Source organism: Pan troglodytes, chromosome 4 (assembly GCF_028858775.2).
Source record: "Pan troglodytes isolate AG18354 chromosome 4, NHGRI_mPanTro3-v2.0_pri, whole genome shotgun sequence".
Taxonomy (NCBI): Eukaryota; Metazoa; Chordata; class Mammalia; order Primates; family Hominidae; genus Pan; species Pan troglodytes.
In genome coordinates this window covers 100,710,306-100,725,569 of record NC_072402.2, presented here as the reverse complement: position 1 = coordinate 100,725,569, position 15,264 = coordinate 100,710,306, and the positions used below count along the sequence as shown (strand labels likewise).

General features: G+C 35.8%; 2 protein-coding genes across 18 annotated transcripts in view; one reads left to right on the top strand and one right to left on the bottom strand.

Annotated features, from left to right (window-relative positions):
- The window catches only part of PAM (peptidylglycine alpha-amidating monooxygenase), a 170,374-nt gene that overhangs the window by 34,684 nt on the left and 120,426 nt on the right, over positions 1–15,264 (bottom strand). For all 16 annotated transcript variants that reach the window (XM_016953561.3, XM_054684497.2, XM_063811453.1 and 13 more), the window contains one exon: positions 4,730–4,859. In XM_016953561.3, coding sequence (XP_016809050.3) covers positions 4,730–4,859 — 130 coding nt within the window. The remainder of the gene's footprint in view (positions 1–4,729; positions 4,860–15,264) is intronic.
- The window catches only part of GIN1 (gypsy retrotransposon integrase 1), a 158,315-nt gene that overhangs the window by 124,829 nt on the left and 18,222 nt on the right, over positions 1–15,264 (top strand). The window lies entirely within an intron of this gene.

The following is a 15,264-nucleotide window of genomic DNA, read 5'->3' as shown; positions in this document are numbered from 1 at the left end:
TTTTCTACAAGTTAGGAAGCAGACAGATTTCTAAAACAATAGATCTTGGCAAAAGTCCATAAAGTATTGATAAAGAGATGGTTTGTGAGCTATCTGGGGGGAGGAGGGAAGAAGATTCCTAGAAGACTATGAGTTCTCTACAAACGAAACTTGCAAAACCAACCATTCAGCTATTCAAATTTTATAAACATCATCTATGAAGATATAAAAGGCATGCTTATCAAAGAGACCTAATACAAAGCTGGGAGAACTAACACAAAGTCTCTGGCTAATTAAGATTAAAATAATGTCTGTAAATTGAAACAATGCTAAATGTAATAAAGTGGAACATAATTGGAATAAAGCCCTGAATTCAATATTTTTAAAACACTGCATAAACTTCCAGTAAAAATATCAGCACAAGTTTGACATATATTTGGAGATTTTCATAGATTACAAATTCTACATAAGGCAACACAGTGATGTAACTGCTAAAAAAAGGGAATACAATTCTCTTATACTAACAGATGTGTAGAATACACATCAAGGGAACTAATTGTAACACTGATCAAATAATATGTGAGGTACTGTGACCACTTCTAGGTGAAACACTTTAAAGGGGAGAGAGACCAAAATTCCTTCAGTTGAAATAAATCACGTCAGCATAAGATTGCTTGAGAGCTTGGAGAATATTCAGTTTGCAAAAGATAAGGCTTTCTTCAAATATGCAAATAATTGACATGGATAAATGGGAATAAATTAATCCTGTATTACTAAAAGGTGAAGTTACAGGACTCAGATTTAGGTAAAATAATGAAGAATTTTATAACATCTAGATGGGTCCCATAATTGGAAAGCATGTCTCATATCTAGGGAATTTCTTAGCATTGAAAAAATTCAAACACTGGATGATGGTTGAAGTTGCTGTAGAAGAGATGTATACATTAGGTGGGAGGCTGGAGATAAGCTCTCTGATGGACACTTGCTGTTTTGGGAGTACATGTTTATTGTTGCATTTTGTGATAATGAAACCTTACCTTTTTCTAGTTGACCCAACATTTTGAGCTCCACTGTCAGCCCATTGCTTCAGATAATGTTGACTCTACTCCCACATTTCATGAGCAGAACAAAAGACACAGGCTAAGCCACAGACTCGATTTTATTCCTCTGCCCAAAATAACTGGTTTAATGTGCAATGAGACATGATCTAGGTCAGACCAAGGAATGCTATAAAGACTAATTTTAGTGAGTTTATGTTGACTTATCAGGCATATAGACTATCTCTTCTGTGACATTAGGATGACAATGTGAATTGAACCTGCAAATGGAGAGGAGCAACAGAATGAATCAAGGACTGGAAATGGAGCCACCCCACAGAAAAATGAGCTGTAAAACAGATCCTGATGATGTAATTGGGCTACTATATTCCTTGAAGTTTTCACTTATACAAACTGATTTTATCTTTTCCTAAGTTAGTTTGTATTGAGTTTTCTCTCTTATTTGTAACAGAAAGAATCTGAAGTTATACTAATTCCAAGATCCCTTCCAACTCCATGAGAAGAAATGATAAATGAAATAAGAAATACAACTTCTAACATCTATAAGTTAGGGGCAAGACCCATAGTTAAGTTAAGTGGGTATACGATGTGAGTTCTGCATAGTACACCCCAACCATAGCTCAGGTACATGAAAGAAAGGCCAAGAAACACTTTGAGTGGGGTAGCGATTTTAAGACAGAAACTCAGGAACAGTTATTACTGAGGCAAAAGCTACCCAGTTCCTGCTGGGAAGCATTTAAACTTTAAAGAGCTCTAGCTGCCATGCTGCCCTAACACCAGGGCAGACAAGAGACTCTTTAAAGTTTCATTACACCCTGCTGGCAATAGGCATTTCTTATTTCAGCTAGAAGAGAAGCGATATTGAAGTAAGGGAGAAAAATGGAAATCATATTGAGAAAGGGAGTGACTATCATCTTTCAGGTCAGAGGTTTATCATCATTATAATTTTGGTTGCCATGTATATTTAGTGTGTTTAAGTCAAAGAATAAGGGCTGATCAGGGTTACCAGGTGGGAATGAAGAATAATGGCACTTATAAAGACAGCTGATGCAATGATATTAAAGAAGCTTTGGGTACTGAGTATTAATTAGGAATTATTATTAACTCCAAGTACTGTCTGATATTTAAAGAATGATCACATCTTACGAACTATGGGATATAATGTGCTTCAATTTGATTTAGAATATGCCCTGGTCTTATAGAACCTACAATTCTGTGAACCTCAGAAATATCAGAATGGGAAAGATTTCAAAGAAAATTAATACAGGATTTGTCACTATCCAACAGTAGTAACAAGAAGAATGAAGTTTCCAACTAATTTATAATTTGTATTGTCCCTCACCTGTACATCATAAATTCCACAGGAAGGTACTTTTTCTTTGTATAATCCTTGGATTTTTAATGAAGGACAATCATAAATTCCACAGTAAGGTACTTTTTCTTCGTATAATCCTTGGATTTTTAATGAAGGACAAAAAAACCCCGATATACTTCATCCAATTTATAGAATGTGACTTAGGAATGATGGCCATGCATTACCATTCAAAGAATGGAGCCTGAATCTAATTTGTTCTTTGAACTAATCCAAATTTATTTTCCTAAAAAATAACTAACAGAGTAATCTACTTCTAATTCTACTCAGAGAGCTGAGTGCCAGAAAATAATTTCTTTACAACCATGGATTGCAAAGTCTGCTAAGGGCAACAGGCAATACCAGGAAGGGAGAAGGAAAGAGAGAAAAAAAAATAGTTTTACATCTGAAAGACAAAGATGAAGAAGAGCAAAGAAACAGAGATTTAGTGAGTAAAATCAGCAGTTTCCTCTGAAGACATCTTGCATGTTCAACTGCACCCCTTTGTAGATGTCATTTATCAGGGCAAATACTCTAGGGCTTTGCCAATGAAACCAGAATCTATTTCCACAGGATCCTGGTTACCTAGATGCTAGCACAGCCAGATAAGCCACAGAAAATGCTCTTAGGTGGTTCCTGTTTCATAGTCTTACTTCATCTTCCACCCTAAACTGGACTTCACAGATCCCTTTTTCTATTAAACTATTCCAGTCTCTGCTGTTTACTTGGAAATGAATATCACATTAAAATGAAAAATTGGCCTTTGTCCAATTTAGCTTTAGTCAGCTGAAACAGTATCAATGGGAGAAAATGATGCTGTAATTTTCTCCTCTGGTAAAATGTGGCTAGAAATCCATGCAGAAAATGCAGCAATATTCATTAAAATGAAGAATATGCTACTATGAATAGTAATAGTTTGCTTTTAAAAGCACTTGTTAAAATATTATTAGATGTTCAATAATGAGTAAGATGATGTAACAGAGACGTATGAATGAGAATGTTGAGTTTGATTATTTACTTTGAACTCTGAAGTGATCTTTTTCAGATTCCATTTTCAAGTATGACAACTGGAAAGGACAATTAAACAGTAACAATTCTACCAATGTATTCTGAAATGTTGATTGAATTTCATCTTCGACTGCACAAAGAATATTAGACATTAGACATATGCATACGTGACAGAACCAGGTTTAACATAAATTTAATCAACATCTCTGAAACTGGAGAAAACCAATTGAATTATACATGTAGATCCTCGATTTTCCAAATGAGACCCATAGTTATATGTATGAAAAGAGAAGATATATTAGATGTAATTGATAAAAAATCTTAAAATTTATCTCCCTATGTAAATTTGTATTGAAATAAATGAATAATGGCTATTCATTACTTAAGAGAATTAAAATAAGCTGCTAAATTGTGGGGTTTAGCTTTTAAAAATTGTTTAGCTAAATTGTGGGGCAAGCTTTTAAAAATACAATCATGAACATGCTTACAATTCCATTAAAAGCAGTATCATAAAGTGGCTAAGTGGGCCAACTCTGGAGTTAGATGGGAAGCAACTGAAGCCTAGCTTTGCCACTTGCTAATTTGGGCACAACACTTAACTTCTCTTGGTTTCTACATCTGTAAAACCTGAATAATGATGGTAACTCAGAGGAAACACTCAATAACTGTTCTATGTTTTTACTAAAAATCCCTCTAAGGAGGTAGAAAAGGAAAATCCAGAGGATAAAGCAGGAGTAATAGACAGTCCTAGAGTTATTCTTAAGCCTTTGATGCTCATGAAAAGAGCAAATTTGAGTAATAAAATTAGTCTATATTAAAACCTTAAGGCCAAGTTACTATTTCTTCACATGTAGTGGCCAAACTGCCCCAACCACACTGTCCAGGACAATGGTCTTGGCATAGTTCTGCACCCAGGATGTGAAAATAACAAAAGTGCGTTGTTATAGTCAACCAGCAACCTTTCTTAGTTGATCACTTTTCATAAGCACTCTCCTTGAAGTCTTGAACATTTTCACTAAGGTACTGGCTTAACTATCTTTAATGTTATAGATAGATAACAGGAGGGAGCAAAACGGTAAGTGGGTAGAATCACAGATTGTTACTGTCTTCTTTCCATAAACTATTTCGTGAAACTACTTTGTTTTAAAGCACACAAGACTTCCTCTCTGCTACTTACTACAGTCAGACATTAAAAGGACAAATACATTTTGCTCATAAAAGTCAAATTCTAAAAAACCTTCATAGTTCTCTCACCATTATTCTTAGCTTAGTGAAAAAATTATGTACACTATTTTTATTTTCATTTGCTTATTGAAGAAAAAATATTACTTACTTTCCATCCCAGACATGGTCACCTCTGTGGAAAATCACCAGGTTATTCTTAGGGTCTAGAGCCACCCCAGAAACCTGGCCTGGTAACAAGTATACTCCAGGCCAATCCAGTGCCTCTTCCATGTGGAAATCTAAAAGATATATCCACACATTTAGTGTAAAAGGGAAAGGTCGAATTGCCTCATGAGGATTCACAATGGTTACAAGAAGCTCATGCAATAACATCACTAGATGCAAAGAAATAAAAAAAGACAATCAAGCCGTGCTCTACATAAATTATACCACATGCACATTCCAAGTAGCTTTCTGAGTGATGAAATGAAGTGACTGGGAACTTGCATTAGGACTGTTTTCTTCTCCTTTTGATAAGATGCCTGTAAAGCCAGCTAACCCAAGTCATTAAAGGGTAAATTTGAGACGGCCTTCTTCTCAACAAGATTCTTACTTTACTCTCTTTGGAAAATATGACAACATACATGGCATTTTAATACAAAGCTTTTAAATGTTTTAAATAAATAGGAAGAATGGGCAATAAGCCTGGCACTCTGTGTTCCTCTGTCCTTTTCCCTCATCTATCTATCTATCTATCTATCTATCTATCTATCTATCTATCTATCTATCTAATCTATCATCTCCTGAGTAAATTCTGGATATTCAGTATAAAATAGCCCCCATAATAAACCACTCATTGATTATTCCTTGTTACACAGAACTAAGATATCAGTCTCATTCTCCTAATTTCAGTGACCTTATAAGAATAGGACTCTCTCTTTCACTGTTCATATTTGGTTTCCTAAAATGAGAGAAGAAAAAAATGACAGAAACTCTGTGACTGAATGATTTCCAAATTACTCTTATTTCTGATCAGAATATATCTTCAGAGAATATCTGGGTTTGCATGTGTGGGTGTTTTGAGACAGGGTCTCACTCTGTCACCCAGGCTGGAATGCAGTGGTACAGTCACAGCTCACTGAAGCCTCAACCTGCTGAGCTCAAGCAATCCTCCCACCTCGGTCTCCTGAGTAGCTGGGACAATAGGTGTGCACTACTATGCCCAGTTAATTGAAAAAAAATTTATTCGAGAGATGGCATCTCACTGTGTTGCCCAGGATGGTCTCCAATTCCTGGGCTCAAGTGATCCTCCTGCCTCAGCCTCCCAAAGTGTGGGGATTATAGGTGTGAGCCACCACAGCCAGCCTCATTTGTGTTAATCCCTTTTATAAACACGCTCACGGATAAAGGGGTACAATGCATATATCTATACTAATTGAGGATATACAGTTATGAAGATGACTATGAAAGCTATTGTATCAGCGTTGATATTTCTGTCCCTCCCAAATTCTTCAACAAAGATTCTGAGGAGAAAAGCAGCAATTTGAGTCTCATTCCTCCTTGCCACTCTGAAGGATGTGGCAACATGCAGTGAAATCCTCAAAGACGGACATTAAAGACTGGGGGGAGAAAGAGAAGCTCAAAGCTTATATGATCAGCTATGAAAACTTGAAAGGATGCTTGTGTGAGAACAAGCACTTCAAAATAATTCTGTCAACTACAGAAAAGAAAAAGTACCTTTTCACCCAAAATATTTTAAACTTTGTACATTTTTTAAATAAAAATTAACAAAACATAGCACAATAGGATGCCCAGATTAGTTCAACCTTTGCTGAAGCATCATCTTTCCTTCCTTCCCTTTTTTCTTTCTCTTTCTCTTTCTTTCCTTCTTTCTTTTCCCTTTCCTTTCCTTTCCTCCCTTTCCCTTTCCTTTCCTTCTTTTTTTTCTGAAGCATCTTCAACAACTATTCCCTAAGCGTATTTTCTATGTAAGGTACTATGGTAGAATCTGGGAACGCAAAGGAATAAAACGTGGTTTTTGGCCTTAGTAAATAAAAGGATATAATAGGGCTATAATATGATAGGAATATGACAGAATAAAATGTTTTTAAAACCCAGGAACCCAATACTTATGACACAAAGTAGTACAGGAATATAGGAGAGGGCCCAGAATCCTTCCCAAGGCTAGGGCTGGGATAGGGTAGGATTAAGGTCTACTTAAAAGGTTTCCCACGGGAGCAAACGTTGGTGTATGCACTTAAAGGTAAGGTGGAATTCATTAAGTGTAGAAGTGGGCAGAGAATATTTTGGTCAAAAAGAATAAAAGTGAGGATGTTTATAATTGCAGAATGTGTTGTAAGATTTTGTAAAATAATCAGGAAAGGATACGTGTGTATGTCAGGTGGAATGGGGGGCTGGGGACTGGATTAGCTGACCCTGATTTCTGATTTAGACTGGAAAATGTACTGATACCACATAAAGGAGGCTGGATTTAACAATGATCATATAGTGTGTAGCTGTGGTGTCTTGACTTCTACTGAAAATTTTGAGGCACATTACAAGTACTTTATTAGCAGCAGTAAAGCACAGAGGGAATAATTTGCTTTAGAAATATTTTAGAGCATATGAAAATGTCATTGTCACTCATGTGTATTGTGATATGCCTTTTGGAGAGAAGGTGGGCAGAATGACAGCTGGTATGCCTGAATTTGCAAATAATCCTAAGCATAGAAGTGGATGTGAATGGAGCTGCTCAGATGAACAGTATCTATCATCTATCACCCTTGCTTGTCACAAAAGGGAGAACAATTGCAAATGGCTGCTACCGGCAATTGGGAGCCACTGAAGGTTTAGAAACATGTTTTATTGGTATGAAATAATTGTACATATTTATAGGGTACATGTGATATTTTGATACAAGCATGATCAAATCAAGGTATTTAGAATATACATCACCTTGAACACTTATCATTTCTTTGCACTGGAAACATTTCATATCTTCTCTTCTAGCTATTTTGAAATAGACAATATATTGTTGTTAACTATATTTACCCTGCTGTGCTATCAAACACTAAAAGTTATTTCATCTCTCTACATGTTGGTACCCATTAACCAACTTGTCTCCATTCCCCTGAATCTTTCCCAGGCTCTGGTAACTATCATTCTATTCTCTACCTCCATGAGATCAACTTTTTAAGCTTCCACATATGAGTATGAATATGGTATTTATCTATTTTTGGCTTATTTCACTTAATATAATGACTTCCAGTTTCACACATGTTGCTGCAAATGACAGGATTCCATTCTTTTATGGCTGAATAGTATTCCATTGTGTACATACACCACCTTCTCTCTATCCATTCATCTGCTGATATATTCTTAGGTTGATTCCATATCTTGGCTACTGTAAATAGTATTGCAGTAAACATGGGGGTACAGTTATCCCTTTGATTGACTTCCTTTCCTTTGTGAAAAATGTCATTGGTATAATGATTGCATTAAATCTGTAGATTGTATTAATCTGTTTTCACACTGCTGATAAAGACATACCTGAGACTGGTAATTTATAAAGAAAAAGAGGTTTAATGGACTTACAGTTCCACATGGCTGGGGAGGCCTCACAATCATGGTGGAAGGTGAAAGGCATGTCTTATATGCTGGCAGACAAAAGAGAATGCAAGCCAAGCAAAAGGGGTTTCCCCTTATAAAACCATCAGATCTCGTGAGACTTATTCACTACCACGAGAACAGTATGGGGGAAACTGACCCCATGATTCAATTACGTCCCACTGGGTCCCTCCCATGACACATGGGAATTGTGGGAGCTACAATTCAAGATGAGATTTGGGTGGGTACACAGCCAAACCATATCAGGTAGTATTGTCATTTTAACAATATGATTTTTTTCAGTCCATGAGCAGGAAATATTTTTCCATTTTTTTGGTGTCATTTTCAATTTCTTTCATCAGTGTTTTGTAGTTCCTGAAGAGATCTTTCATCTCCTTGGTTAAATTTATTAATCAGTATTTTTTTAAGCTATTGTAAATAGGACTGCTTTCTTGATTTCTTTTTCAGCTAGTTCATTATTGGTGTATAAAAATGCTACTGATTTTCACAGGTTGAGATTTTGTGTCTTGAAACTTTACTGAATTACTTTATAAGTTCTAAGACTTTTCTTGGAGAAGTCTTAAGGTTTTTCTCTATATAAGATCACGTCATCTACAAAGAGGGACTAATCTGACTTCCTCTTTTCTGATTTGGGTGCCTTTTATTTCTTGTTCTTGCCTGACTGCTTTGGTTAGAACTTCTAGTACTATGTGGAATACGAATGGTCAAAGTGGCCATCCTTTGTCTTATTCCACTTCTTAAAGGAAAGGCTTTCCTCTTTTCTCCATTCAGTATGATGTCAGCCATGGGTTTGCTCTACGGGGACTTTATTATGTAGAAGTATATTCCTTCTAGGCCTAATTTATTGAGAGTTTTTGTCATGAAGAAAAATAGAATTTTAGCAAATGCTTTTTCTGCATCTATTGATATGATCATATGGTTTTTGTCCTTCATTCTGTTGATGTGCTGTACCACATTTTTTGATGTTGAACCATCCTTATATCCCAGCAATAAATTTCACTTGCTCATGATGCATTATCTCTTTGATGTGTTTCTGAAGTTGGTTTGATAGTACTGTGTTGAGGATTTTGCATTTATGTTCATCAGAGATACTGGCTTGCTCTTTTCTTTTTTCACTGTATCCTTATCTGGTTTTGAAATCAAGACAATGCTGGTTTCATAGAATAAATTAAGAAGAATTCCCTCTTCTTCCATATTTTGGAATAGTTTGAAAAAATTGTTATTAGTTCTTTATAATTTTGGTAGAATTCAGCAGTACCATCTGGTCCTGGGCTTTTCTTTGATGGGAGATTTTTTTTTATTACTGATTCAATCTCATTACCTGTTATTGGTGTGTTCGGGTTTTCTATTTCTTTCCAGTTCAAGCTTGGTAGGTTATATGCATCCAGGAATTTATTCATTTCCTCTAGGTTTTCTAATTTATTAGCATACAATTGTTGAAAACTGTATGCTAATACAGTTTTCATACAGAAATCAGTATATCTCTAATGATTCTTTATATTTCTGTGGTATTTGTTGCTATGTCATCTTTTTCATTTCTGATTTTATTTATTTGAATCTTCCCTCTTTTTCTTGGTTAGTGTAGCTAGCAGTTTACTCATTTTGCTTATCTTTCAAAAAGCCAACTTTTTTTTCATTAACCTTTGTATTTTTTTAGTCTCTATTTCATTTAGTTCTGCTCTTTTTCTTTCCTTTTACTATGGGTTTGGTTTGTTCTGCTTCCTAGTTCTTTGAAGTGCATTGTTAAGTTGCTTATTTGACATCCTTCTACTCTTTGATGTAGGTATTTACTGCTACAAACTCCCCTCTTAGCACTGCTTTTGCTATATTCCATAGGTCTTGGTACATTGTGTTTCCATTTTCATTTGTTTCAATTTTTTTTTTATTTCCTTCATAATTTCTTCACTGACCCAATAGTTGGTCATGAGCATTTTGTTTACTTTCCATGTATTTGTACAGCTTCCAAAGTTGTTTTTGTTATTGAATTCTAGTTTTTTCCTTTGTGGTCTAAGAAGATACTTGATATAATTTCTATTTTTAAAATTTTGTTGAGACTTGTTTTATGGCCTAACACATGGTCTATCCTGGAGAATGTTACATGTGCTGATAAAAAGAATGCGCATTCTCCAGCTGTTAGATAAAATGTTCTGTAAATGTCTGTTAGGCCAATTTGGTCTAAAGCGCAGTTTCAATCCAATGTTTATTTTCTGTCTACATGATTGTCCGATGCTGACAATGGTTGAGGTCCCCAACCATTATTGTGTTGGAGTCTATCTCACCCTTTAGGTCAAATAATATTTCCTTTATATATCTCTGTGCACCAGTGACGCATATGCATATATATTTAGAACAGGTACATCCTCTTGCTGAATTCATCTCTTTGTCATTATATAATGATCATCTTCGTTGTTGTTGTTGTTTTTACCGTTCTTAAAGTCTATTTTACCTGATACAACTATAGCTACTCGTGCTTGTTTTTGTTTTTCATTTGCATGAAATATATTTTACTATTCCTTCACTTTCAGTCTTTATGCGTCTTTACAGGTGAAGTGAGTTTTTACGAGCAGCAAATAGTTGGGTTATGTTTTTCTCTCCATTAAGGCAGTCTATATATTTTAAGTGAGAAACTTAATCCATTTATATTCAAGGTTATTATCGGTAGGTGAGGATTTATTTTTGTCATTTTGTTAATTGTTTTCTGGTTGTTTTGTATAGCCTTTTTTTCCTTTCTTTCCTATTTTTTATCATTGTAGTTTGATTTTTTTGCAGAGGCAACACTTGAGTCCTTTCTCTTTCTCATTTGTGTGTCTGCTCTGCCACTGAATTTTATTCTTGTGTTTTTGTGATGGTAGATATTGTTGTTTTGCTTATAGAGGTAAAATCTGGACTTCTTTATGCATTTGTTGTAGGGATGTTCTAATGCTAATGAATTCCCTCAAGTTTTGCTTGTCTGGGAAAACTTTGCTGGGAATAGTATTCTTGGATGAATTGTTTTTTGCTTTTAACACTTTGAATGTATCAATTTACACTGTCTCCCGATCTGTAAGGTTTAAGCTGAGAAAGTTGCTGTTAGTCCGAAGGGGGTTTCCTTATATGTGACTTGATGCTTTACTCTTGATGTTTTTAGAATTTAGTCTCTGTTTTTAACTTTTGAAAATTCCACTATAATGTGTCTTGGAGAAGACCCTTTACGTTGAAGCTATTTGGGGATCACTGGGATTCCTCCATCTGGATATCTGTATCTCTTTCAAAACGGGAAGTTTTCAGCTGTTATTTCATTAAATAGGTTTTCTATGCCTTTGCCCATCTCTACACCTTCTAGAACAATATAGAACAATAAAAATTAGGATATTTGGTCAGTTTACAGTGTCCTATATATCATATTACATAGGCTTTCTTCATTTTTAAATATTTTTTTCTTTTTAAAATCTCAGGATTTTTTTTTTTTTTGGCCAGTCTCACTCTGTCATCCAGGAGGGAGTGCAGTGGTGCTATCTTGGCTCACTGCAATCTCCACCTCCTGGGTTCAAGTGATTCTTATGCCTCAGCCTCCCGAGTAGCTGGAATTATACGTACACGCCACCCCGTCTGGCTAGTTTTATTTTTATTATTTTTAGTAGACATGGGGTTTTGCCATGTTGGCCAGCTGGTCTCAAACTCCTGGCCTCAAGCAATCTACCTGCCTCAGCCTCCCAAACTGTGGGATTACAGGCATAAGCCACCATGCCTGGCCTTACTGGGTTATTTTAAAAGATGTCTTCATATTCAGAAATTCTTCCTTCTGCTTGATCTAGTCTATTGTTGAAGCTCTCAACTGTATTTTTTATTTCATTTGATTAAATTCTTCAGTTCCAGGATTTCTGTTTCACTCTTTTCTATAATATCTCTTTGTCAAATTTCTCATTCAGATCATAAACTGTTTTTCTGAATTCTTTGTATTGTTTATCTGTGTTCTCTTCTATTTTACTGAGCTTCTTTAATATCATTATGTTGAATTTTTTTAGGAATTTCATAGATTTCTTTTTTGTTGAGTCTGTTGCTGAAGAATTATTGTGTTCCATTAGAGGTATGTTTCCTTTTCATGTTTCTTGTGTCCTTACATTGATACCTCTATATGTGGTATAACAGGTGCTTCTTCCAGTTTTATAGATTGGGTTTCATAAGGAAAAATGTTTTTCTTTATAGATGAACTATAGTGTTGGTTGAATAGGGTGGTTCGGTTTTACTTCTAAGTGGACACAGTAGTCTCTGTATGATTTCTTTGGCTATAATCAGCATCAGTGGTGTCTCTGAGTTCCTCAGCAGCTTAGGCTGCAGTTTTTAGCAGAAGCTAAGGAGGCTTTGCTGAGGACAAGGACACAAGGTGGGTTGATCCTTGGGCCCCACTGGTGGCAACAGTGAGCTGAGCATGACAGGCTTTAGGCCCCTAGGTGGTGTAGGCAGGTATCAGTGGTAGCAGGTCCAGGCAGCTTACTCAGGTTCTGGCAGTGGCAGTGGTAGGCTGGATGGGCAGTTAGGTCCTTGGGCCCAGGGGTGGCATGCATGGCATTAGTAAAGGCAGTATCAGCACTGAACCTATCCTCGGATCCCCAAGTCATACACATGGACACCAGCAGTGGTGGTAGTGGGCTGGAAGGACCAGTCCTCAGGCCCCCATGTCGCTCATGCAGGTGGGTGCTGGCAGCAGTGGTGATGGCAGGCTTGACAGACCCATCCTTAGACCCCTGGGAGGAGTGCACAGACACCAGTGGTGGTAGACAGGGCGGGTGAATCCTCAGATCCCTGGACAATGTGTCTGGACTCTGGCAGGCTGGGTTGGTCCCCAGGCCTCAATGATGTGGGCAGGCACTGGCAGGGGCAGTGCTGGGTGGGGAGGAACTGTCTTCAGGCTCTCTGATGGTGTATGTCCATGGGAAATTTAAAACATGGGGTGACATGATTAATGCTGTATTTTTGAAAGTGAACTCTGGAAACAGAGTATAGGCATTCGATTTAGAAATGACTAGATAAATCAACAGATGGATAAGTCATTACCCCACCAAATGTTTAAAATGATTTCAAAGTTGCTTGAATCTCAGATTGCACTTCATTCATTCTTCTCTCATGTAGTTGTCAAAATTCGGTACTCATTCACCACTCCTGAAACTTCTAGATGGGCTCCAAGGGGAACTCAAAGCTCACGACAATGCAGATATTTAATTGCTTTCATCACGTTCTCAGAGCTCAGAACTGCTACAACTAGACAGAATTCTTCAAGGGCAAGGATCATCCCTTATTCATGGTTTTGTCACCAACTGTCACACAGGGCCTGGCCTACTTACTGTATGGCCTCATAAATGCATTAAACTAAAGTCTATGTTTTAGTCTCTACTTGTTTATGGTATCAATTAGCATTCAAACTCCCCTACAACCTTATAATTCATCTGTACTACCTTTTCACCCATAGCAGAATGCTGAAGATACTATGAGAATACTCAATGAAAATGCTAATTGGCTGATTACTATCAATAAAGACAATAAACACATATAATGGCTTCTGGAACCTTTCTATTCAGTGGCCTACCAACTAGGTACTGGGAGCTAAGTGCCCATGAAGATGCAGAGTTACTATTCTTACAGAAAATATGCAACGTCTAAAAAATTGCATTATTTTGGGGTCAAATATGAATTTCATAAAATATTGGAAATACCGTTTAAAGAACTTTAATCTGGCTATGAATGATCTCAACTATCATATGCCCTTAAACTGGTAAGTGCTTGGAAGTCTGCAAAAAAATATGGACGCATAGGTTGTTTTGAGCCTATCTTCACCAATTACAAAAACACTCACATATTAGAACCCTTGTAGGCTGGAAATTTTCAAGAAGGAAAATTAATGTAAATATCTAGAACATATTTATGAAAATATACACCTTTAGTGAATTTTCAAAACAGTAAAGATGATGTGTAAAAAAATGTATGAAGTCTAACACCATGAGCAACCTGGTTCTTTTAGTACTGAATGTTTGGAAAAATTATATGACATTATTGTTATTTTTAAATTGTCTTTGCACACTTACATTACTTAGCCAAGTGTTCAAAACTTTCAGGATCTGAGTCTCTTTATTAACCAGAAATTCTAGGATAGTTAAAGAAAAACTTCATGGTTTTTTTCTGTGAATATTAGCTAAGTTAATTAATACTTTTGCTTCCAGTGTCACCATATTTTTAATTATCAGGTAGTTAAAGGCTATACCCTATACGATGAAATGATCAAGAATAAAGGCATTGATTTAGGACTAGTGTGTATGTAAGTGGAATTAATATTGATTATTGTTCCAATTCCTGCTCATCACGACATGAGAATCAGAGAATGCTAGAACTGTATCGGAATTATTCCACATAACTGTCTTCATTTGACAGGAAAGGAACTTCAGCCTGGAGCCAGACTTTAGGCCTCAATTTCAGGGATAATTATTTTCTAATCCCCAATTAAGAACAATTTAAAATCCTTATTAAAGAAATTATATGATAAAATATATTTGAGTTCTACCTTAAACACTTTTGATGATAGAGAAGTTAAAAATTCTAGTTCAGATTTCTCTTAGTTATTATTTAAGAAATGATTCAATACATGACTAGTTAATGCTACAGATTTCCAGTGTTAGCCTAAAAATTAAATACAAATTTCTTACCCATGACCTTGGGCAAGTCATTCCCAACTTTGTCAGTTGCTCTAAATTCAGATAGCAAATGATAGAATTATTTCAAGCTTGATTGCTTGTTTTTAAAATCTGGAGTTGAGAACATGTTGAGAACATATTACTGGAAACAATACTTTTAGAAAAATAAGGTAAATATACATTACCTATTGATCCTAGTAGCTTTGATACAAATTTGTTTTTGTTTCTAAAAGATGATTAAAAAGTTGAAAGAACCCCTGAAATCTTAAAATATTTTTCCAATGACATATAACACTTTTTATGATAAATAAATTATATTATTCTATAAAGAATCCTTACATCCTTACATTTATTATAAATAAAGGTTAATGTACAGCCGCATATCCTGCCATATATTCAGAAAAAGAAATTACTA